At 45.5% G+C, this 26,414-nt stretch overlaps 1 protein-coding gene across 2 annotated transcripts in view; it reads right to left on the bottom strand.

Annotated features, from left to right (window-relative positions):
• The window catches only part of LOC138287477 (aldo-keto reductase family 1 member B1-like), a 131,315-nt gene that overhangs the window by 52,415 nt on the left and 52,486 nt on the right, over nt 1-26,414 (bottom strand). The window contains exons 3-8 of one of the 2 annotated variants that reach the window (XM_069227919.1): nt 25,261-25,377; nt 24,983-25,060; nt 23,871-23,993; nt 11,596-11,826; nt 5,066-5,172; nt 139-220 (exon numbers count right to left, since the gene is read on the bottom strand). In XM_069227919.1, the coding sequence (XP_069084020.1) occupies nt 139-220; nt 5,066-5,172; nt 11,596-11,826; nt 23,871-23,993; nt 24,983-25,060; nt 25,261-25,377 (738 nt within the window). The remainder of the gene's footprint in view (nt 1-138; nt 221-5,065; nt 5,173-11,595; nt 11,827-23,870; nt 23,994-24,982; nt 25,061-25,260; nt 25,378-26,414) is intronic. The other variant, XM_069227920.1, reaches the window with a different exon arrangement.

The following is a 26,414-nucleotide window of genomic DNA, read 5'->3' as shown; positions in this document are numbered from 1 at the left end:
GTGGGAAAGGGTGAAAGTATTACAGAAAGGTTACACAGAGAAATTTAGTTCAGTTTGAGAAAAGTAGAAGGATACAAGGGCGAATAGATTTGACTTTTTACAGCATTAGTCTAAATGGATGTCACTTTCACCAGGTACCTGAGCAGATGTTTTCTTGTACTTTGCTGCAATCCTCTTAATACTAGGGTCATCCAGGAGGCATGGATCTTCAGGTTTGGCCCTAGTAAAGGTAGTAGGAGAGGGAGCAGTGACATTTTGATAAGGCAGTATATGTAGATCTTACACCACAGGTAATTTTTTATTTTCCAAAGTGCCCCCATTTTGAGATGTATAAATCAAGACGGTATGAAGTGAGATAGAAAGACTGGAATGGGGGAGGGGAGGACAAAATATGGATAGTTCAAGGCATAGTTGCAAAAAGTGTTTTTGGGCATATCTGCACATCATATTTTGAAGCAATTTAAAACTAAAGAATTTAATAACTTTCACATGTTTTGGAACAGGTTTCAAATATGCATTAGTAAAGATATATCACAAAGCTGCCGAAACAATACACCAAAGTAAAAACTTAAATGAAATAATGGTGCTCAGTATGATATAGTGCACATGACACCCAGCTGCCTCCGCATATGCAGTGCTGCAAGCTATTTTTCACTGTGCATGCTTGACTCTAGTGTTTCTTCAGCACACAGTGGTGCTTGTTGATAATGCAGAGAAAAACAATGCTGATTTAGTAAAAGGCACATCCTCAAATGAGAGATCCTGATGCTGAAGTACAGGTCAAAGGGAAAGACCTGAAGTTTGCAGCAAATTATTACACATGTAGAGGCACATGTAGCGAGAGAGAAAAGTTAATATCTTCCACCTAAATTCATGCTTAGTAAGGTGTTTGGAGTTTAGTGATCATAGAATGACCGGCTTACTTTACAGATCATTGACATAATATTGGAATTAACAATATTCTGTAACAGAAATATTGTGTCAAAAATATCATTTAGAAAAATATTAATTGGTAAGTACATAAATATTGAAAAAAATGGTTTTACACTAATATTGTTAAAACATACAAAATATAATTTCTTATTATATATAGTTTAAAGCAGTAAATCCTAAATATTTTAATATATTGCATTAATATAATGCTAATTAAATAGTTGTCACTAATATTTAATACTATATATAAACATATGCTTATATAAACACACACACACACACACACACACACACACACACACACATATGTTTATAGGACTTTGGAGGGGTTTAATATATTATTACCACTCCAAACAGAGCACCAGTAGGGAAAGCATTGGATTTCGGAGGGGTTAAGGCCCATATTTATACTTTTTGATGCTAAACTGCGCTAACGCAGTTTAGCGTCAAAAAATTTAGCGCCGTCTAACGCCATTCTGAAGCGCCATGCGGGCGCCGTATTTATGGAATGGCGTTAGCCGGCGCAAGCAGACCGGCGCTGCCTGGTGTGCGTGGAAAAAAACCACGTAGACCAGGCAGCGCCGGCGTTGGGAAAAAATGACGTTAGGGCGTCTTAAAATGGGGCAAGTCAGGTTGAGGCAAAAAAATCGCCTCAACCCGATTTGCGCCATTTTTTTACGACGCCCAGACGTCATTTCATGACTCCTGTCTTAGTAAAGACAGGAGTCATGCCCCCTTGCCCAATGGCCATGCCCAGGGGACTTGTGTCCCCTGGGCATGGTCATTGGGCATAGTGGCATGTAGGGGGGCACAAATAAGGCCCCCCTATGCCACCCAATTTTTTTTTAAAAAATATAAAAAATGATACTTACCTGAATGTCCCTGGGGTGGGTCCCTCCATCCTTGGGTGTCCTCCTGGGGTGGGCAGGGGTGGCAGGGGGGGTCCCTGGGGGTAGGGGAGGGCACGTGTGGGCTCATTTTGAGCCCACAGGCCCCTTAACGCCTACCCTGACCCAGGCGTTAAATAGTGGCGCAAATGCGGGGTTTTTTGACCCGGCAACTCCCGGGCGTGATTTTTGCCCGGGAGTATAAATACGACGCATTTGTGTCGCCCTCATCTTTTTAGACGGGAACGCCTTCCTTGCATCTCATTAACGCAAGGAAGGCGTTCACGCAAAAAAATGACGCTATTTGCCAATACTTTGGCGCTAGACGCGTCTAACGCCAAAGTATAAATATGGCGTTAGTTTTGCGCCGAATTTGCGTCGAAAAAAACGACGCTAATTCGGCGCAAACGGAGTATAAATACGGGCTTAAATTTACTATTCCCACTTCAGTCTGTGCAACAGTGGGGGAAGTGTTGAACTTCAGAGGGGATGAATTTACTATTCCCACTCCAATCTGTACAACAGTAGGGAAAGCATTGAACTTCGCAAAGATAGGATTTACTATTCCCACTCCGGTCTGTGTAACAATAGTGAATGCGAAGGACTTCAGAGAGGTAAGATATACTATTCACACTCCAGTCTGTGTAGCATTAGGGAAAGCATTGGACTTCGGAGGGCTTAAACTTACTCTTCTCACTCAAGTCTGTGCAACAGAAGGGAAAGCATTGGAATTTTGAAGGGTTACATTTTTTAATTTACTATTACCAGACCAGTCTAAACTACAGTAGGTAATGTACTTCACTTCCAACACATTACATATTTGATTTACCCTATTAATTTACAACAAATATAAAACTCTAAATATAAACATTATTTAACATAAAATATATATAAAATATAAAAAATAAACAATTATCCAATTTATAAAATTAATAAACAATTTAATAATTCATTTTCAATTAAAAATAAGGATTCTTTAATTATTACGTAATTAACTTTCCACCCCACATCCCTACAGACATAACATTTCACACCTTAAATACAATGAAAATAAATATAACTAATTATAATACAATTTACATAATTGATAATCAATTACATAAGTAACAATTATTAGTTAATTCATTATTAATTAAATTCCCATCCTGCAACTGTACAAACCTACCAGCCCACATCTTAAATATAACTAAACTATATAATTATTACACAATTTACATAATTATTAATCAATTAAATATGCAATTATACATTAATAATAATTGATATTTTAATCATTATTTACCTTCTAAACCTATACAGCCCTAGTAAAATATAATATATGTAAAATAAGTCAGTATTACATAATGTACGTACTTAATAATCAATTTAATACTTAATAATTTATTAATGAATAATTACTTGTTACTTAATTAACTTCCTTACCAACCCAGCATCCCACACCTAAAATATAACTAAAATACATGATTATTACCCAATGTACACAGCTAAAAATGTATTCAATAATAAATTAAAAAATAACTGTCAGTTGCTAATTATTACCTAATTAACTTCCCGCCCTACACCCATACAAACGTAGCAACCTGCACCTAAAATATGAGTATAATAACTCAATATTACATCATTTAGATAATAAATATCAATCACATACTTACTTAAAAACTCTTAATTAATTTTTATTTTTTTACTTAATTAACTTCCCAACCTATCCCTTACAAACTCAAACCACCAGTGGTGAGTGGTTAGCCTTTTAGAGATGTGTTTAGACATAATGGGTCTGATTATGACCATGGCGGATTGGCTACTACTTCAGAAAAGTGACGGATATCCTGTCCGCTGTTGTAAAACGGCAGGTGGGATATCCGTCACTTTTGTGACAGAGTAGCGCATTCGCCAAGGTCATAATCAGGCCCATTGTGTTTAGAAGCATGATCTTGTCTTTTAGCATTTTCCACCACTTTTGGTAAGGTGCAGAACTTATCAACTATCTGAGTGCATGTACAATTACTGTTTCTGGATGTCAGTGTTGTTGATGCTAAAGCCACCTTGTGTTGTAAGTCATTAAGTTTGTTATCTAAATTGGAGATACAGGTGGCTTGAAACTGCAAGAGATCTCCTTGTAGTTCAGTTCAGTTTTTATGTTAGTGTGCTTGAATTCTGTCGCCTCTTAAATATTTGGCCTAATTTTGATGCCTGGCACTATTAGGTGCTGATACTGAATTCAGCTAGCTCAGCATGTGAGATCTCCATTGTTTTATATCTTTTTAAGGTCCTTTTTCAGGGTCGCACGCAAGCACTCTGGCCCCTGTTGTAATCTCACTGTGGGCTTTTAACCACGTCCATGTCATGTCCATCAGTTTGGTTGGTTCGTGGGCTTGCCTTTTCAAATTTGCTTGATTTCATTAGTGAAAGGCATGCATACGTCATACCTTTTCCGATGTTTAGCCCTCCTCAAGAGCACCAGTAAACTACTGAACACATACGAGGTTCTGTGTTTTACGCATGGCTTCTGGACTACTTTTTCTTTTTATTTCCTATGCATCCCAATCTTGCTGGGCAGTAGTCAATCGCTTTGAATGACATCGCCCCTGCTACACGGATAATTGCACTTTTACCGGTTACAGGGATAACTGCACTTTTGCAGATACGTTTGACTGCAAGCAAACTTCTGTTTCCTTTTGTGTGTCTCCTTCACGCTCATATGATGGCTGTCGTCTCGCTTATGTGAAACTGTTTAAACATTCATTTTTAGTTTATGTGGCAAGAAAAGTCCAGTTACGAGTTTACAACTCTATTAGCTCTAATTCGAGGAAATGCGAGACCCACTGCATTTCAAATGTTTGTTCTTGTTGTATATCTTTTTAAGGTCTTTTATTGTTCTTCTCTTGATAAACCCTGGCACTGGTTGGTACTGTTATCTAAAGTTTCAGATTCTGTCACATGTATGCTACTTCAACCGTAGATGTGAAGAAAATGTATAAAATTTAAGAATATTTAGATGCACAGTTGCTTGGTCATGTGAAGCTCTCTCTTGCAGACCTGCAAAATTGCTTCACTTTATAGTTAATGGGCATGTTGTAGACTTGAAGCTTGGAAAGATATGTTTCTTTCACATGATTTACTCATTTGTTTCTGAAAAGTTAATTACTTTTGAATGTTTATTATTTGATTGAAACTCCTTGATTGTGTTATCAATTTACAACTATAAATGGTAATAAACATAATAAACAAAAATAATAGATACTCACGATGATCTGTCTGGAGAGCCTAAGGGACTGTAGGCTGTCACAGCAATGCCTTTAGACTGGCAGTACTCTACAAGCTTGACCTGGGTTAGGTATGGGTGGCACTCAACCTAAAAGTAAGTTAAATCAAGTGAACACTTATGCTATCAGGTGAGCTTGTGAAGTACTGGTTTAACAAGTGCGCATGTACATGTTCACACTTAAACACAAATGGTTTGATTGTAGTTATTTATTTTTACATTTTACATTTCTATCTGTATTTATACATATTTACTATATACCACTACTCCATATTTCTTTTAATTAATGAACAAACTGTATTTCCACAGTGTGTAACTGATCAGTGTATCTCACAATTTGATATATGAAGGTTTATTATGTGCTACATAGCGATATCCAGTAAAATAAAACACACCCACTAAAAAGGAGCACTGTAATCTGCCTAACATGCTGTGAATGAACTGGCAGTTATGTCAGACAACATGGAGAGACACTTGAAGGTAATTTGATTTCTGCATTTGTGGGTTTTCATAGTAAATACAGATAAACAATTTGTTTTGTATCTGTATAGAAAAACAGAAAACACAAATTTGGATTTAAAGGTAATTTGGTACCTTTAACCCTTGTAAGATTATCTATTTAAATTAAGTAACCTCTTTACTTATTTTTATTTTCACCCGTCTTTCAACAATCACATCATAAATGTATATCAAGCTTGACCTATCACTCCTCTAGTCATGCCCGTCTACCTGAAGTTCTGAGCTGTTCCTCCACCTACCCCACTTATTTCCACCACATAACTTTGGTTTCTACCAAGTATGACCTTCCTTATATAACAGCTCCACTCCCCGTTCATATTTTTCATTCTAGTCTGTCTTCAATGTGGGATTTTCCTATTCAAGTTCCCAATCTCCTCCCTTTTGTCTTTTCCATTCCTTCCCAAATCTTGCTGTGTTTGATTTGGGTTTGCCATGGATTGAATATGTTGTGGTTTCAGCAGTTTACCATGGATTCAAGTTGGTCAACAATATAAAGGCTATGTCAGTTATTTTAACTACTTCCGTCCACTTTTTGAAATCCTCTTCAGCTTTTTTGTCAATTTTAATGGCCCTGATATGAGTCTCCTCAGTTGGAGACCAGTCCATAAGATCATTTTTCCCAGAACGTCCCTTTTGGGCCAATGGGGTTAAGCCAGTGTATGGCTATGTGGTGGACAGTCAAGAGGGTTTCCAGGGTTATCTCATTTTACTGCCTTTAGGTGTGGGAACTTTTACTATCTGACATTCCTTGACTGTTGAGGAGTGTTTCCGTGATGGGATGCATCTTAGTCATAATTAAACAATTTGAGCCCAATTCTCCACATCTAGGGCAGTTCCTTGTTCTTCTAGTACAGTAAATCACGTTTAACTTTGGAGGAGTTAGGTAAGTTCTATGTTGGCTATTGTATAGTACTAATTTGAATCTGGCTTTGCTCAATACTTTTTTATTTACATGCAAGCAAGCCTCTTCAGATTCCATTTCCCATTCTATGTCAGTTGACAGTTCTTGATTATCCTTGTGCCTTTGCTGCCTGACTTTCAAGTCTCCTCAGTACTTTGACCAATTTTGATCCATGTGCCAACACCAGCTTTCCTACAGTTATTTACATAGTCACAGGAGTCTCTGAGAAGCCTTTCCAAACATCAATTGCTACCTGTGCATATTGCAAAAATTGGGCTGGTCTAATTCTGAAGCTTTGCTGTGCCCTACGGAACGTAATAAAGTGGTCACCTGGGAAGAAGTCTCCAGGTATTATGGAACTCTCATCCTTCCACTGCCTCATTGACATGTGTCTGCTAATATCTTCAAACAGTAGCAAAGACTATGGGGCTGATTCAGAATCTGGCAGTCACAAGACCGACAGACTAGTGGAGGCTGTTGGACCGCTGTGGCGGTCTGCCCACCACATTATGAGGTTAGCAGGCAGACCAGCCAACCTACCGCCGCCTTCACCAGGATCCAAGATCCTGATGGGCTGACGGCAGTCCTGGTTGTAATCATTCAGGACGTGCTGAACTTAGTGCCGCCCTGCTGATTACAACCTTATTCTCCACCATGAAAAGGTTGGCAGAGAACAAGTGCAGGGGGCCACAGCTGGGCCCCTGCTCTGCCTATGCCTGTTGGATGGGCAGTGCAGAGGTCCCCCGAACAGCACCCTTGAAATGCACACTGTCTGCTCTGCATTCCATGCGCTTTTCAAGGGTGCTGGTGCACTCTGCATTTATATGAGCCAGGAACAATCCTGCCCCACCATTCCCACTGGGCTGACCGGCAGAAACCTTGGTTTCCGCCAGTCAATTCAGTAGGAAAGTTGTAATGGGGTCAGTGGGGAGACTGTCAGCACCGCAGCGGTCTCCTCGTCGGGGTTTTTTCGGACAGATGTTTCCGTCCGCCAAACTCCTAATGACCGATATCTCCAGATCTGGGGCACATGGAGGTGTGACCCATTATGTTTTTCAATGTTGTTTCCCAGATGGTGCCCAATTACCTGATCATGTAGGAGTGGTTTAGTGGGATTCTGTTCCTTAACAGTTATAACTTAATGTGCCCATCCCTATCATGTTTCCCTTCCAATACTTCATCCCCCAAGTTCTCTCCTTTGTTGAGCCATTTCACTGCCTTTTTCAGTGGGCTGCTATATAATATAATTACAGATGCAGAAGTTCAAGACTGAGGCCCTCATTACGGGTTTGGCGGTCTTTTCGGAAGACTGCGGTGGTGGCGGCCGCCAAAAGACCGCTACCGTTGGCAGTATCCCGACTGCCGTATTACGAGCCACATACTGTACACTGCTCCAAAAACAGCCACAAATCTGAGGCCGACCGAGGGTGAGAGAGAAGCGGTCCCACCTTCAGCACTACCACGCCGACAACATTCTGCCCTCCATATTACGAACCACAAATCAGCACAGCGGCTATTGCATGGTGGAAAACCATTGGAGGTGCAAACAACCGTGGTCAAAAAACACACCTGAGCCTGAACACCACACCACATTGGACAGTACAAATACCCCACACCTGACACACATTAGACACACCCACACACACCGCTATAAAACACCCCTTACACAACCCACAATTCTTTGCAACTACAACCACAGACAGACACAGTGAGGACCCACAAACCGAACACTTAGCCCTGATATGCCAGAGGCACATATACGCTTCACACTCAGCACACACCATACAACTGCACCATCAACACTATACATACTACAACTGCACACGAACACCACAACACACCAGCACACAAACCTAAGCATCCCACGCACCCCATCAAGCACCAAACACTCCACCCTTGCACACCAACCTACGGGGGAAGGTGGGTTCCATGACATCACAACACTAGATTCCCATCAACAACACTGGCGATAGGCCCCCTCCTCCTCTCCCAGAGTTCACATCGTGGGAGGGGAAGGTCTTGGCCATCCTGCATCCAGAGGACCTAACTGGAATAACCAGAGGACTGGACTCTGGTAAGTCACTAACACTTCCCTGGCACCAACGACTCCTGTACCGCATGCATCCCCACCACCCTATCACTCCCTAATTCACCCCATCTTACACTTACTCCTCCCACCCAATCACCTAAGCCCCTCCGCTGCATGCCACACCACCCCACTACCACTATCCCCACACAGTTCCTCTCTAGTGCACGGATAGCACTCACAATGGCAAGCACTACAACTCCCACAATGCTTTACTCCCTACACATGAAAAGCTGCTATTCTCACTTCACAGTGGAATACCTGCACGTAAAACCATCGCACCAGCTACACCAACTGGATGTTTCGACTGCGTACTACTACATGGCAATGACAGCAATGCTATCGACTATCTACAACCCCCAATGCAACATGGAACCCATGTCACAATCCTTCACCCACAACAATACAATGTCTGCAGTGCCACATCTATCATTGCCATCACTGGAAGCAAGTCAAGCCACTGTATGCATCAGACTATGATATGAACAATTACACCTCCACAATGTAACTTACTCCCTCTCCGTCCACAGGTACCCCTGCCACTGCCACCTTACAGAGGATGCCAGAGACAGCCAGTCCTCCCCAGGATGAAGGTCCCAGTGAGGACTACGACTCTGGATGTCTGGACATTGATGACATACCTGGCCTATCGGGGGCAACTGGTCTGTCCACCACCACCTGCCTCACTCTGCCCACATCTGAAGTCCCCACCCCCGTGCCAACAACAGCACAGCCAATCCCTCGTCCCCAAACAGGTGTCTCAAGGACTGGTCAATCGGCAGTATGCCCCACAGTACAGGGACCAGAGTCTACCCCTCACACCGAAGAGGATAAAGGTCCTGGTGTAGTGGGAGTGGGCACACTGTGCCAGGGGCACAGATATAGGGGGGCAGGGGCAGTGGGAGGGCACAACTGAACAGGAGGCCATCTCCCAAGTCCTGGGAGCATACCAACAGCATACCAGGACAAGATGGGGCAGATACTCTCCACCTTGCATGAGAACCGGAGGCTACAGAGGGAATACCACCAGGAGGCCATGCAGCAGTGGCAGGCTCACAATGCCAACATGGCCTCCATTGCAGGGGTGCTCAAAGAACTAACAATCATCCCGCGTGCGTCCTCCACCCACCAGCATGCCCCTTCCACTAGCCACATACCTACTGAGCCATCCACTTCTGCCGCAGCTAGTGGAATGGAGACCCTGCCAGAGGACCCACAGGCCACTAGCCCCCCCTTCTCTGTAACTGAGGAACCCCACGCAAACGAGGTCATCCATCCAGACATCCTGCAGGACCTGATGCCAAGACCAAAACCACTGCCAGGAAGTGAGCCACTCCTGAACATTCTCCCTTGTCTTCCACTGACACACTCTGTTGACTGTCCACTGTCATGGCTCCATTTCCCATGGCCCTTGGATACTGGACCTGTACTACCTGCAGCTGGGCCAACTGCTGTGATAATTTCATCCACCATGACCCCACACTTCACCCATTACACTTGAAAATCACACTGAACACCATTGAGTACAGCTACTGCTTATGTGTCTTTATTGTAAAAAGTAAGATTTTCTGTAGTACAATATATCATTTCAGGTAACCCATTGACCAGCAAAAGTCTGTAAGATGGACAGAAGGGGAAACAATGTGCAGCAAGTTTGATAGTAGAACAGACATATTCTGAAATCCTGTGTCAAGGGAGCCACCAGTTTAGCCAGGAACTAGAGCAGCACCACCTAAGTGACCTGCAAATATACCAAGGCATGGACAACCATCACAATAACAGTCAATGTTGCCCACTCAACCCACATGCAGTACATTGCCGGCCTCCCTAGTGTGAACTGGCAAGTGGAATGTTCACACAAATTACCATGGCAGCTCCACAATTGCACAACATGCACTCCCAATGGCCGATCCCTCACACTTGACATTACACAACTAAAGCCAAGTTCCACTGTCAGTAGATGTTATGTTCCATATTTGTCCATTGTGTACAGTGAGGATTAGTACCTATACTGATAACACTACTTTGGGTGGCAGTTCTTTTGCAGTTGAGTTATCATTACTGGGTACATACAACACGTCCAATCCTCTACAGATGTGATGCAGTTAACACGTACCTGAATTTCATTGAAAGTATTGGTGGATAAGCTCTGTTCTAGAGTCAGCTGCACCCTCATGATCTGCATCCACATCACTTTTTATGTCACCATCATCAGCCACTGGTTCAGCTGCCACCTCCTCAACAACCAGTAATGGTATGTGACATCTCAGGGCCAGACTGTGTGGAATGCAGCAAGAAACAATGATCTGGCAGACCTTTAGTGGTCTGTAGAGCAGGGCACCTCCTGAGATGTGTAGGCACCGGAATCTGGCCTTCAGTAACCTAAAGGTCCTCTCGATGACATGCCTCGTCCTGCTGTTGACCTCACTGAAACAGTTTTTACCAACTGTTGTCGGGTATCTCACTGGTGTCAGCAACCATGGAAGGTTAGGATAGCCTGAGGCACCTGTGTGCACAAAGGTTGGACCTATTACAATACGGGTAGGGACATAGGGCAGAATCTGAAGAGAGGTGAGATTACAGGGGCCCACATACTGCTGGATACATACCAATGAGCCAGGTCCCTCTCTCTGTAGCTGTACCATCAGGTGTGGGACATTGCTGTTCCTCAGAATGTAGGAGTCATGCACAGATCCAGGAAACTTGGCTGTCACTTGGGAGATATACTGGTCAATGTGACTCACCACCTAGACATTTATGAAGTAAAGGTTTTTCCTGTTCCTGTACACTTGTTCATTGACCCTGGGAGGAACCATAGCAATGTGGGTGTCATCCATAGGCCCTATCACATAAGGGACATGTCTCATATCATAGAAGTCAGCTTTAACAGTGGACCAATCCGCACATTGGGGGAACCTGATGTAGCTGTACAGGTGTTTGATTAAAGCACACAGTACATCCTTCAAAACAAGACCATCAGCTGTGACATCCTTGCTGCCAAACCCACCGTAATCTGGAACAAGTCTGAGGCAAGGAAGTGTAGCACTGATAGGGCTTGTACTGTAGGAAGGATGGCATAGGGATTACGTATGGTAGGCAAGAGATCCAGCTCCACAGTTCCATGGTGGTGTGACAGTTCAGACGATAGGTCTGGATGATGTGTCTCTCTTCCAGGGTAGCAAGGTCGACTAGGGGGCGGTACACCGGTGCATGTCTCATTCTCACCATTGCACGATATCTAGGAACAGGAGAGAGGAAAAGCCACAGGTTGATGTTGACAGTTCACATGCCACCTAACACTATAACTGTAGCACACAATAGTAATGTGGACATAACACTAAAGTATACACAATCCATTTGGGCATGTAGACTGAACGTGTATGCCATCCTAGATTACTGTTTCAGTCCCAGACAAACAGCTTGCCACACACAAAACATGTTACACTTCCATTTAACAACATCCTATTCCCCCAGGAAATAAGGTGTATGTAACTTTTTAACATACAGATATGGTTAGTCTGTCTATGAGGTAGCAAGTGACTGCACATGTCCTGTCACTGTCATCAGTCTATCTAACTACACCGTCCATGAATGTCACATGTGTGAACCCAACTTTGATGTGTGACAATAGTCAATCTATGAACTTGTCACTATAATTCATCCATGACGCACTTATTATTCACCTACAATACACTGATGCCATGTAAAATGGCAGTCGCCTATCGTGCATGCACAGGACAGATGGAAGTGACCTCAAACCGCCGGCATTAGTCGTCATGGCAGTTGGCGGTCACAACCGCTGTGCAACTCCTCATTGGATAACATTGTTGCCTATGGGTGATTGAGGCTAATGATGATCACCTCTGGCGGTTACCATCATGTACGCGGCGGCCTTGACTGACATTTACTATTGTATAGCTCACTTGACTCTTGACACTCGTGCAAGCAAGACCTCCACTATTTGAGCTGCTGTGTACTGTCTCTGGGAGCCATAATGCCACATCCTGCAGGAGAAAGGGCGCCTGCCTTCACCCAGGAGCAGTTGGAGACGTTACTGGATGGGGTCCTACCCCTGTATGGACCGTTGTATGGGGCACCAGAGCAGCAGGTGAGTCCAATGTTACTGTTCTGTCTGATGGTGTGTGTGAGGCTGAAAGGTGTTGTGACGACACACACAGAGTGGATGCATGCAGGTGTCAACGGAGTTGGTGCTTTTGTGCCGTTAAGACACGTTAGTGTCAGCATGAGATGTGTCTGATTTGTGAAGTTCACTGCTGTTGCTGTGATGTCACTTTAAATGACTTTCTCCTTCTCTCTGTATCACCCATGCAGGTCAGCTCCCATCAGAAGAAGGGGAATTGGCATGCCATCGCCAAGCAAGTGCGGACCCTGGGGGTCCATAGCTGGCGGAGCACCCACTGCAGAAAACAGCGGGAGGACATGAGACGATGGGCCCGTAAGACCGCAGAGGCCCAGCTGGGGACGTTCTCCCAATGAGGGAGGGATGCCTGTCGGACCCTGACCCCCCTATTGGCCTGCATACTGGCAGTGGCCAACCCAGAGTTGGATGGGCGCTTGAAGGCAGCACAGCGGCCACAACGGGGTAAGTACACACTCACACCTCTCTAATGGTAGGCTTGCATGGGTTTGGGTAGCCCAATAGTGGTAAGTTGTAGTGTAGATCATTGGTAGATGCACATGGACAATGAGTATCAGCCACCCTGGCAGGATTTGTATTGATTATGTGTGCCAATACAATGCAGACAGTGACTTATGAGGGGACTAATTTCATGTTTGGGTTTGTCTGGACACCCTTCACATATTTTGAGAGACCAGCTCCTTCCATCAGCATCAGTATACCTGAGATGTTAAGGTATTGCCATCAGTATAACTCTGCCATAATGACAGAGGTAATTTGTGAGGACATGTCAATGTAATCGACCATGGGAATGTGGCAAGTACTATGCAACTGTACATTGTTAGACCCTTCATCAAGTCAATGAGTGGCAATGTTCCCACATTAGCAGGTTTTTTCAGCATAGCTTTAGATTCCTCTATAATTTCCCACAGTTATGCATGTCAATGTAAAGGCATGCCCTGCCATGGCATATCATTAGTATAATAAGTTGTTACTCTGGGTGAATGATGGGTAGGTATTGACCCATTCCACCCTTTCTTTCTCTCCCACCCTCCCTCCCTCTCCTCCTCTGTTTTTGTGTGCATCAGCATCATAAGGTGAAGGAGAAGGGGCACCGGCCAGTGGGGAAGCTGTATTCCACGGGACCAAGGAGGCTGACACCAGCGAAGCCGAGGGGACCAGTGGGACGGAGGGTGAGAGGAGTGCCACGGGGAGGCCAGATCTTCAACATCCCCTTCGGATTCCCCCTCTGATGGATGCTCCTTGGTGGTGGTGGGCTCATCTGGGATAAGCCCAGCACCATCCTTGTCCACCACCCCCCTTACCAGCACCGCCCTCCCCGTAGCTCCCCACTCAATTGCCTGTGCCCGCTCACCCAGGAGTGTGGGCGTCTCTTTCGCCACAGGCATCTCTTCACCTGCCCCAGTCAGCCCTGCTGCCCTCAATGAGGAGGCTATTGACCTCCTGAGGTCCATCTCTGTGGGACAGTCAACCATTGTGAATGCCATCCAGGGACTGGCATCACAGATGCAGCAGATCAATGCCTACCTCGAAGGCATTCACGGTGCCCTGACTGGCCTGCTAGAGATCCTTTCAGGCTCTGGCCTCCTCGTTGATGGCAGCCAGTGTCCCTTCGTCTTCCGTCCCTGTAGGAGGCTGGCCTGGGTTGTAGTGGGTACCTGTGGTACTTACAACTTGTAAATTTAAGCAGTGTCTATAAGCCAGGCCCTCGAGGAGTAGCTGTCGCTGTAGCTGAGCAGCCAAGGCTTATCTAGGAGACATGCACAGCTCATGCAATACCACTGTAGTGACACAGTACTCAAACACAAAAGAAAATACCCGGTGTTACAAAAATAAAGGTAGTTTATTTTAGTGACACAAATGCCAAAAATACCATAGAGACTATACTTCCTAGGGAGGTAAGTAATAAATAAATTATATACACTGGTATGCAGCAATAGGCATAGCAACAGTTAGATAACAGTGCAATTAGTGAAAATCACAATAGTTAGAAATGGGTCTGGGGGAACACAAACCACATACTAAGAAAGTGGAATGCGAATGTCTGTTTCCCATCTAGGCACGTATAGTGTGTAGAGGGGCACTGGGAGTATTAGAAAACACCAAAGGTAAGTAATAGAACCCACCCCAGAGCCCAGCAAAGCAGGAGTAAAACACAGTAACTTTCCTAGAACACACAGAAACACCAGAAAGAAGTTTATGCAAGAACCAGAAGAGACTGCATGACACCAACAGTGGATTCCTGGACCTGAAGACTTGTGGAAGAAGGGGACCACGTCCATGAAACACAGAAGAGTCCAGGAAGAACAGGAGCCCCTGCTAACCCGGATGAAGGTGCAAAAGAGGAACCACCAGTGAAGAAGAACAGTCAGTACTGCACCCAAGAAGACGGGTTTGGGTTCCTGGTTGATGCAGATGATGTCCCACACTGGATGGAAGATTGCATTCTGGTTTGCTTCGCTGGAGTCCACCAACAAGCCTTAGCACACGCAGAGCCCGCTGTTAGTGGAAAATGGCACTGCCTGGGACCAGGAGGAACCTGGTGGACTCTACCCAGGAGGAGAAGTCTGAGGAGGCTCTCAGGAACTCAGAGAGCCGACAGAAGTCCAGGCAGCGTGCACAGGAGTCCCACAGCATGGGGAAAAAGAAGGTGCTAAAGGAGGCCCACGCAGCACTACAACAAAGGATCCCACGCCGCCTGAGAACCACTCAGGAAGATGTGCATCACAAGATAGAGTGGTAGAGGCTGGAGCTGCACGGTGCAAGAAGAACTTTGTTGAAGGATGCCAACAGGCCTTGGCAACTGAAAAACACGTGGTGCACGGGGGTACTGTGTTGTCTGGGGAGGCAATCTCTTACCTCCACCAAAGGTGGACAGTAGGACATCAGGAGCATGGGGACCACTTCAGTCCACCACTCATGATGCAGGATCCAAACAGCTCGTCAGGAGAGGGGATCCATGCAGCCAGTTGTTGATGCAGTGAAGTGACTGCTGAAGCAGGGGAGTGACTCCTTCACTTCAAGGGAGATTCCTTCGCTCCTCTGGTGCAGGCTGAAGACAGGCTGTCCTCTGAGGATGCATGACCGGTAAATAGTTGCAGTTGATGGCAGGAGCGGAAGATACAATGTTGCAGATCTGAAGAACCACCCAAAGGAGAGACCCTAAATAGCCTGAAAGAGGGATTGGTCAGCTAAACAGTTAAGCACCTATCCAGGGAGGGCTCTGATGTCACCTGCTGGCACTGGCCACTCAGATGCTCCCAGAGTTCCCTGCCAACTTGGAATCCAAGATGGCAAAACCCAGGGACCCTCTGGAGGAGCTCTGAGCACCACCCCTGGGGTGGTGATGGACAGGGGAGTGGTCACTCCCCTTTCCTTTGTCCAGTTTCACACCTGTGCAGGGACTGGGGGTCCCTGAAATAGTGTAGACTGGATTATGCAAGGAGGGCACCAAATGTGCCCTTCAAAGCATTTCTAGTGGCTTCGGAAGGCTACACCTCCCAAGCCTGTAACACCTATTTCCAAAGGGAGAGAATGTGACACCCTTCTTCCAAAGGAAATCCTTTGTTCTGCCTTCCTGGGCTCGAGCTGTTCAAGCAACAGGAGGGCAGACACCTGTCTGAGAGGTGGCAGCAGCGGGGGCTGCCTGGAAAACCTCAGAAGGCTGGAATGGCAATACTGGGGGACCCCTAAGGAGCCCCCAGAATGCATGGAATCATACAACCAATGCTTGCAAAAGCATTGGGGTATGATTCCAACCTGTTTCATACCAAACATGCCTATGTTTGGAGTTACAGTTATGTAGCTGGACATAGGTAGTGACTGATGTCCAGTACACGCGTAAAATGGCATCCCCGCACTCACGAAGTCCAGAGGTCGTTTGGCACCTCTGCTAGTGCAGGAGTGCCCTCAAGCACAGGTAGTCTGCACCCTGCCCTTAGGGCTGGAGGGCCTGCTAAAGGGGTGACTTATAAGTGACCTGGTGCAGTGTAAATGGCAGTGAAATGACAGTTCTGCAAAAGCCCTTGCATGGGCTCCCTATGGGTGGCAAAAGATATTCTGCAGCTCATAGGGATCCCCTAGACCCCCAACACCCTTGGTACCTAAGTACCATATACTAGGAACTTATAAGGGGGCACCAGAATGCCAATTGTGAGTAAAATACTGGGTTACCAGTATGTAACAACCATAATTTAAGGGAGAGAGCATAACTACTGGGGTCCTGATTAACAGGATCCCAGTAGACACAGTCAAACACACTGACAAACAGGCCAAAAGTGGGGGTAACTAAGCTAGAAAGAGGCTACTTTCCTACAGTCCCCCTTCCAGCTACCTGTACCCAATCCTACACCCCTATCCCCACACCCATCCAGAGCACACAGTCAGATCACCATTCATTCACCTCAACAGACACAGTTCGCAAAGACAAACACAGGCACCACAAGACCTACCACCACCATGCACACAGACAACACACACATGTAGACACAACAACATCCACTCCCTACACAGACTCCCCCACCACCTCCTCCCTCACAGACACTACACCACTCAAACCTGCTATCACCACATCAACATTCCCAGATTCAGCCACCAGTGCCCTCATACCTACCGTCACCACAATAGCAGACCTGCATACATTCACCCCATACATCACATGTGCACTCACCACGACTACTAACATATCCACATGCTGCACACCCACCTTACCTGCAGGGACCACCCCCAGAGACACTCACACATCCACCCTGGCATCTCCCTGCACCTCCTCCCCCTCCTCCAAAGACACCTAAATGCTCACACTCACCCACCCAACAGACACCCAGGGCACACATGGCTTCCACCCATGCACCTGCACCCAAGGCACCTACACGTACGCTCCTAACAAGCACTCCCTCTCCTTCCACTCCTAAATGTTTTTCCCATGAACGCCCTTGTGTCCCTAAAAAAAGATTCCTTTATGAGTTATTCCCATCCCTCCCACTGTCCCAGCCAGTGGTTCCCCCAAGCGCCCGTTACACTCCCAAATCCAGTCCTTCCACCATCCAGTCCTCCCATGCCCCCTCAGGTACTGCCCATGCCCCTCCCCCTGCAAAAACTACAACCCCCACCAAACAGAAGGTCAGCCCTCCTAAGCCCAAGGCCAATGCCCCTCCCCCAAAGCATACAACTAAACCCAAATCCCCCACCCAAACATAAACCCAAGCCAAAGGACCCCCCTCCCAAACCCAAACCCAAGCCCCCTCCTCCACCCCCCATTCCTCTGAGGTGTCTGCCTGCCCCATTGATGTATCTGCCATGTGAAGGCCACTTTGCAGTCAGGAGTCAAATTGGGGCCAGACACTTTGCCCAGTGTGCCTTGGACACAGTAAAGTTTTGGACTGGCCAGTAGGCCTATGTTATATATAGTTGACTGTTTCAAATAAATATTTATATCAATACATCTGCACCACAGTACCGTTGATGTTCTGGGTAGCCAACTTGTCCTGCCTTTCCTTCCACGTGTATGTGTTGTATTTGTGTGATTTGGTGCGTGAGTTCTGTTTATGTGATGTGTTTGTGTAGCTGCATGAGTTGTGTAGGTGGCTTGTGCTATGGACTTGTTGCGATGTGTTGTGATGGTGTTGTGTGGCATTGTGTGGTACTGGTGTGTGAGTCCGTGTGTGTAGTGATGCATCTGTGATGTGCTTTGTGTGTTAGGTGGACGTGGTAAGTGATCTGACATGTTGTTTGGCAGTGCTTGGTTTGGACTGGTTATGTGCTGTTGTTACGTGTTGCTGCCAGTATGTGTTGTCCTGTGGAGGTGTGCAGTGTGCTGCTCTGCCAATGCGCCTGTGTGATTGTGATGCTGTTGTCATTGTGTGACTCTGTGGTGTTGTGTATGAATGTGTTTGACAGTGGCGCTGGTGTGTGTCTGCGGTGTGGTGTGTGTATGGTGTGTATGGCACGTGTATGTTGGCCGTGGTGTGTGTTGTTTGTGTGTGTGTGTTTGTTGGTGTGTGTGTTGGCATGGGTGTTTGTTTGCGTGTGTGTGTGTGCCCGTAACTAGCTGTGCCGGGTCTGTGTGTGTAGGTGTGTAGTAATGCCCTTTGCTCCAGTGTGTGCTAGGCAGGTGTATTTACGGTTGTTGTCTTTGTTGCTGCCGCTGGTTCTGGAGTTGTATGGCCAGCAGTAGCAGTGGGAAGACTTCAAGTTCGGGATCCATGACTTGTTCCTGAAGGTGAGTGTCTCCTATTATATTGTTTGTTTCCGGCAGGCTTTTCATGGCCGTGCATCCGCCCCGAAAATCCTGGCGGTGTGCAACCTCGTAATATGCTCAGCAGAAACATGGTCTCTGCAGGCCTGGTGATACCTACCGCCGGCCACTGCGGTCCGTCCGCACCGGCTCTACTGGCGATGTATTGGCTGTGTTCCATTCGGGTCACCACCATGGTCATGATATGGTGGTCTACTCCACCGGCTTCGTGGTGGTGTGACCGCCACAGCCGGCTTGGCGGTCTGGGGACTGCCAAACTCGTAATGACCACCTGTTTGTCTTACTTCTGTGTGTGCACAAAACAGTAATACTAATAACTTGTTTAGATTCTCAAATACAGACTGTGGCATTGATCACATTGAGTTTTGCACGGCATAGACACATGGAAAAAACATCTTGAACAATAAGATCCGAGTTTGGTAGTTGTTTGTCCAGAAAACTGTTTTTTGTCTTACCTTTACTGGAGTAATCACCCCCGGTATAGTTATTGCTTCAGCTTAGCCAAATCTGAAATCTTGTACAGTTTGAACAAGGGTCCAACACTCCCTGGAATCTGCCCAATTTCTACAGAAGGATCGGGACTGACTTCTCCAACTGCTGCATAGAAACTAATGGGTCATTTGTGTACATTGATACTATGGGCCTCATTATAACATTGGCGGTATATACCACCTACCGCTGCAGCAATGGCCACCAAAATACCGTTGCTGCGGCTACCAGCCGTTAGCCGAATTATGACCACAGCCGGATTTCCACCAGAAGGATGGTGGAAATCCAGCTGTGGCCATGACGGATGGCGGTAAGGTGCCGCTCCTGCCGGCAGAAGCACCACGCCAGTAGACCACCGCAGACATGATACGGCCTGGCTGTTCTGCTGGTGGACGCTGCTGCTGGCAGCAGCGCCCTGTCCCGTCTTCTGCTGGAGGACCCCCTCACGTAAGGTAAGTCGGGTGCTCCGACAGGGGAGGGGGGTGAATGTGTGTGTGAATGGATGTCTGCATGCATGCTTGACTGTGAGAATGAGTGTGTGAATGCGTGTGTGCATGTTTGAATGAAGGTGCATGAATGAAGGGGAGATCTGGAGAGGGAGGGGGGTTGGGGAGGAAACCATGGGAGGAGGAGGGTGTAGACCCCTATCAGTGACAGGGAAGGTATTCCCTGTCACTGATAGTGCCTACCGCCATGGTTTTCGTGTCGGTACGGTTGCCACGAAAACAAGGCGGTAGGCAGGGTCATAATCCCGCAGGCTGGCTAGTGACAGACTGGAGACTGAAGTCTCCAGCCTGGCGGCCGTAGCCGCCATGGCGAATGGTGTGGTACATTGGCGCTTTGGCTTGAGCCAAACCGCCAATGTCTACAAGCCAAACCGCCAATGTCTTAATATGTGGAAAAGTACCGCGAGCCTGTTGGCAGTACTTTTCTCCATTTTACCGCCGTCCGCAGGGGTCATAATGACCCCCTATATGTGTTGTGTACCTGTTGTTATGCCCCAATTCTCTAATTGCAGTTAGAGTTTATGGCCCAGTGGATCAACTGTGTGCAAAAACAGCAACATAAAGATTGGGCAGTCTTGGCACCCGCCCCTCTTTATTTTCAACACTCCAGCTCCAGTTCCTACATTGCACTTTGGCTATGGATTTTGCGTACTGCAACCTGACCCAGTTAAGAAAGTTGAGAACAAACACCAAGCACTCCAACACTCGTGGCATGTACAAATACCTTTTCTATGTCTAAGGTTGTTATGATACAGTATTGTTCTCCAAGTTGAAATATGTGTAGAATGTGTGTTAGCCTCCTGAGGTTTTGTTCCAGCGAGGTAGGAACTTACCCTGGTTCTCAGGATTAACATTTGCACTAGCCAACAAAAGCTATCTGATACGATTTTACTTAACAATTTGGTGTCTGTGTTTGTCATGGAGAGCGTTCTGAATGGCCTGTATTCTTCTAAGTTCTGTTCAGGTTTTGGTACCTTTGTGGTAAGAGCTTCTCTAATTATATCAAGCAACTCTCATCCCCAGTGGGCCTCCTCGTGCACTTCCAGGAGTAGCTCGGCGAGCCGTTCTGGGAGACATCAATATAGTTCTGCCGGACGCCATCACTTGCCAACGTCTTATTCCGAGGCATCTCTTTCATATCTATCACCAAACCCGCCCATTTGTTCTTCTGCCAATCAGGGTAAAGAGGTCTCCGTTAGGTCTGCTAGCAATTGGTCCTTTGCCAAAGGCATTCGCAGTCTTCCTTATATACAACCACCAGTGGTGACTGATAAGAAAGGGACCTGCCCACATACAGAGACGCCTCAAATCCGTGTTGTAGCTCCTGTGAGACCCACACAGAGGACTTGGGGGAAAGAGTTAACTCAGAGAGACAGAAGAAGGGGAGTGAAAAGTAATAACAGGGCAGCTGGTGACAGACAATTGAGAGGCCGGTGGAGTTAGGTGAGACTTGCAGGAAAGATTTAGTTCAGAGATGGACAGGTAAGGCAAGTACTAAAGAGACAGCTGAGAGTCAGTGGGGAGACAGATGAGAGGCGAGAGACTACTGAGAAAGTCTGTCATGAGAGAAAGACAAGCAGAGGGTGGGCCGAGAGTACAGAGAGGTAATGGAGACAATCATGAGCGAGACAGCTCATAGAGAGGGGAAGGCAGGTGTGAGAGAGCGGCATGATGAAGAGACAGGTCAGAAAGACAGCGAAGAGAAGTGGGGGAACGGACAGGTGAAAAAGTGACAGCTGAAAGAAGGGTAACAGTTGAAAGAGTGGTGAGAAAGTGACCGAGCTGAATGGGAACGAGTGGGTTATACAATGCAGAGAGAGGGAAAGAGGGAGGTTCGGAAAAAACTGAGAGAGGTAAGGAGGAGGAAAGGTGAGAGTTATGAAGGTGAGACGGAGACAGGCCACAAGCGACAGACAAGGGAGTAAGATAGGTGGGAGACAGGTCCAACAGAGGTGAAAAAGAGAACAGGGGAGAAAGTCAGGTCTGAGAGAGGAATACGGAGATATAAGGTGATAGGTGAGGGAGACAAAGTAGAGAAGAAGTCAAGACAGGTGAGAACGATTTAGTAACAGATGAGAAAGACAAGTATGCAAGAGTTAATAACAAATTCAGGTGAGAAACAGTTTAAAGGAGGGTGACAGCAGGTGAAAGATCATGTAACGTCATTCCTTTGATGTTACTGGGGTCAAATGACATGTGATGTCACTTCTGCTGCATTAAAGTTAGACTTTAATGAGACTATGTTCAGTGCTTTATTTGTAAAATGATAAGTGTCGTTGCCCAAAGCACTGATCAGACAGTCGCGGCTGGCACTATAAAATGTCAGAGTGCGAATAGCAAGGGTGCACAGTCCCGAATCCTCCTCAGGTCTTTTCATTTCACTGCCAGGCACTCCCAGTGACGTAATCTCACTCTTACAGCTGTCTACTTCTCCCTTGGTGACGGATTTTCTGTATTTTTATCCTCCATTTTTACGTTTTGTTTGTATTTCCCTCTGTTGGCCTCAGGAAATGTATGATGTGGAGAAATAAGCGCTGGTCCCCAAAAATAGGTGTCAGTGTCCCCCCCCCCCCCCCCCCCCAAGGAACCACCGACTCCAATTAAGCACTGATTGTGGCCCAGCTCACCTCATGTTGTTTGTTTTTAGGTCTGTCCTAGTGGCAGCTTTAGCTGTTGACTAGCATCAACCTTTTAAAAAAATCATAACAAAACTACATACAAACATACATATGTATAGGAGCTTTCAGTCAACCCTCTTCATCCGTTTCATCTATTCAAGTGTCATTCACATTTTGCTTTTGTCCACCACAGCATTCAGCATGATACACTTCTTTCAACGCCTATTTTGTACTGAGTGACGTCATGTTGCATGATTTTGCATTATCACATGTGAATAGCTTCTCTAACAGGTGTACAGTAATACTTGATTGTTTTTGCAAAATTATAATTCCTTTTTTAAAGGAAATTAAACTCAGATAGTGTGTTACTACATTTCTTCTCGTTACAGGAATAAAACAAACGAAGTTGTATTGCTATATCTGGGTCCTGGAGTTTGCCAACATTAATGATAATCCATTGGTGGAGAAGTAGGATTTGCAGTTACTGAATCTGCTACACATGTACACTCATTTAGATGGTATACATAATGCCAAGTTACTGTGCTACGGCTCCTTCAGTCTTTTGTGCCTGTAAACATACAGATCTTTAAAAAAAAGATAAATGCAGGGAGCAATATGGCTGGATGTGAAACAGGGAAAAAATTGCCTGTCACACTGTTGACATTGAAATGTAGCCAAATTGACATGTATTCTCAGAAAGCAATGGGTGAAAAGCCTATCAGGCCTATCTAGTCTACCAGTCTTGGTATGTAGTTACAATCAGTCTCTTTCCTATAAGCAGAGTCACCAATATGAGGACATTGGCAAACTTTCCCCTGTATTGTGGAACGTCTGGTCCCTCATCAACTCCAGCCTTCCTGCCTCTTGGAGAGGAGAGGGTACACCTGCACTGCCCTTAGTGGTTTTGGAATCACTCCTTTCGATCTCAGTCATGGCTTTCCCTCCGCGCTTGGATTACTGATCTTTGTGGCTATATCCCACTGAATCTGAGTCACCATTACTGAGTGCACCACAACAACCCTAACAGTGTTAAGAAAGAGAGGCAGTTTTATTATCGTTCATCAAAGTGCACCTTCCATCTAGTGTGGTTTGGCCTGGTAGTATTGTGACAAAAAATAGTTGGCTATAGTTTTGGTAAGTTATTTTTTTATCCTGATAGTATCTATTTTTCTGTGGTGGAGTTGCTAATAATCATCTACTGATTATAATCTCAGCTCATCTCTTCCGCCACATGCAGCTTTAAAGAAAGTTTACCTGATTGGTTGCTGGCTTGTATTTCAGTCCTGGCTTGTTCAAGATGGCTTCCACCTGAGCGTGGTTGAAGTTAGAAATTCCAATGGCCTTCACCAAGCTTGCATCCATCAGCTCTTCCATACCCTTCAGGAGGTCAGATGAGATGTCAGTGTCCACAAACCCCAACATACAGGAGCATTCGGCGACCTCACAGAGCGCAAATGAAAGCCTGATCACAGCACCAAACAGTCCATAATACCCACAGCCTTCAGATCAAGAAATGAAATCCACAATCCAACCACAATGTAACCCACAATCCAACTGTAATACAACTACACAACAAATACAAAAGACTCCTAGGTACAATACATATATTTATCCATGCAATCTGGAAAAAGACCCTAGGAACAAAGTCCAAGAGTCTACAAGCAACAGAAATAATCACAGAATCCCATAAAACACAAACGATACTCAACTGTATTTACATAGCACAACGTATGCATAAATAATCACGGTATAAATATTTACAGTTCACCCCACCACAAAATATCCATTGTAGTCCAGAAGCCACACCTTCTCAGAACTGTCATTCCACAAACCACGCCACATAGAGAGACAACACAAACACCAGACACGAAAAACAATGAGATTGCCTACTGTGCAAGAGCAGCATCCTCATGGAGCATGGTTGTGAACATGCAGTTACACCCAGAATATAAAGAGAAACTCCATCATTTCAATGAGTGCAATTGTGAGGTGACAATCATGGTTAGTGGAGAGCCAAACTGCTAGCGATTAGTAAGAGGTAGTTAAGAGCTCACCAGTGGGTGCTATCTTTTGATTACAAAATGAGGCAAAAGTGATTGTTCATTCGAAAAATCCCAACCATAAATTTTTGGATTCCACACAGTCTCAGATGTCTTAAAGTGACATTATCATCAAAGTGTGTGTTCTATTGTGACAAAAACATAGGTAGAAGTTATGATCTAACAATATTCATGAGTAGACATGCGAAACAGAGGTCAGGAAAGACAGCGAAAGAATCAGTCCCATGATGGGTCACTATAGACGTCCACAATTTGCCCCTCACTGACAGTGGAACACCTGGTGCAGCACAGCCTCACCAATCCTACCTCCCAAGTCTCCAGGATGTTAGAGTTGCTCCTGATTGCATGCCCGTTTTCATCAAGTGGGATCAGCTTGTCACCAGCCTGCCAAAGAAAAATGAAAACATCTCACACAAGAACCTTGTCCGCACTAGGTGCACACCACTGCACTCTTTCTACAGGCAAAAGCCTGACTGGTGACCACATCCGAAGCATAACAGAATTTGGTGTATTCAGGACAGTTTTGTTATGTTTATACTCTGCCTCTAATAATCATATAGAGTAACACTGACATAAAAATGTACCTTGAACCCCACTGGCCAGTGTATCAGGTACATATCAAGATAGTCCAGCTTCAGCGCATCCAGGGTTTTCTGACATCCAACCTTCACCATCGACTTCTCGTGAAACGTGCACCACAGCTACAAGAGAACATAGTTGTGTTACTGGAAGAATGAGGTTCACATGTCCATTCCTGGCCTTTGCAAGCTTAGAAAAAGACAATTTTATTCAGATCAGTGCTAACCCATGAGAACACTAACTGCATTGTGCCTGGATACCCTCACAGGTGAATAGTGCGCTATACAAATCAACATAACAAAACAATGTATTTCCATCTGGTATGTGTTCAATGGGCTGGCTGGATGTTTTGATCTGGGGTCCAAGAGCAGCAGGGGGAACTTCACAAAGTACTGAAGTGGTGAACAATTTTATGGACAGATGGCAAGGCCTGAAGAAGCAGCAAATGAACTATCCTTTTCCATCTCTCCTGAACAGGTTTGATGACTCAAGCCTAGAAAGGAAGCAGAAACTTCCTTGGAAGACTTCAGTTAACAGTGCACTCTACAGGACATCTTGTGCAAGCAACAAGCGGCGTATCAGTGCTGTAAAGGTGCACAATTTGCACTGCAAGAAGAGATTCACTTTAGGAGTTTTCTGTTTAAGCGCCTTCAGACGAAAAACAAACCAGACAGAGCAAGATTTTTTCAGCTAGAAGCGAGGGATTAGGGGTAGATGTACTACCATTAGTAATAGCAATTACCAAATAGCGCTTCTTTGTGATCCCATGGGACCACTGCCTTCTCTTTACAAATATTTTTTCAAACATTCTCAAAGGGGAAGACATCCCAAAGGGACCTCTTGCCATTTGTGAATGGGTTACCATCAACTGTGGACTGGTGGTAAAGTGTAAATGTTTTGTGAGTGCTATAGCATTCAGATTTGGAGGCGCCCCTGAACACACCCCTTCTAAATAGCGATTCTGTTTTGGGTCGCAAACCCAAAATGGGATTCAGTAAGAAGTTACAGTATCGCAATTTGGTGTTTGTACATTTAAAAAAACTATTTCTGTAGTTCCAAATGGCATTTTGCGTCAGCAAAAATGCATTGTACATCTAGCCCTAGGAGCTCTTACTACAAATCACTGTATGTAGATGGGGAAATACTGGTGAACAGTCCT

The sequence above is a fragment of the Pleurodeles waltl genome, chromosome 4_1 (assembly GCF_031143425.1).
Source record: "Pleurodeles waltl isolate 20211129_DDA chromosome 4_1, aPleWal1.hap1.20221129, whole genome shotgun sequence".
NCBI classification, from domain to species: Eukaryota; Metazoa; Chordata; class Amphibia; order Caudata; family Salamandridae; genus Pleurodeles; species Pleurodeles waltl.
Note: the sequence above shows the minus strand (reverse complement) of the source record. Positions and strands in the feature narration are given on the sequence as shown.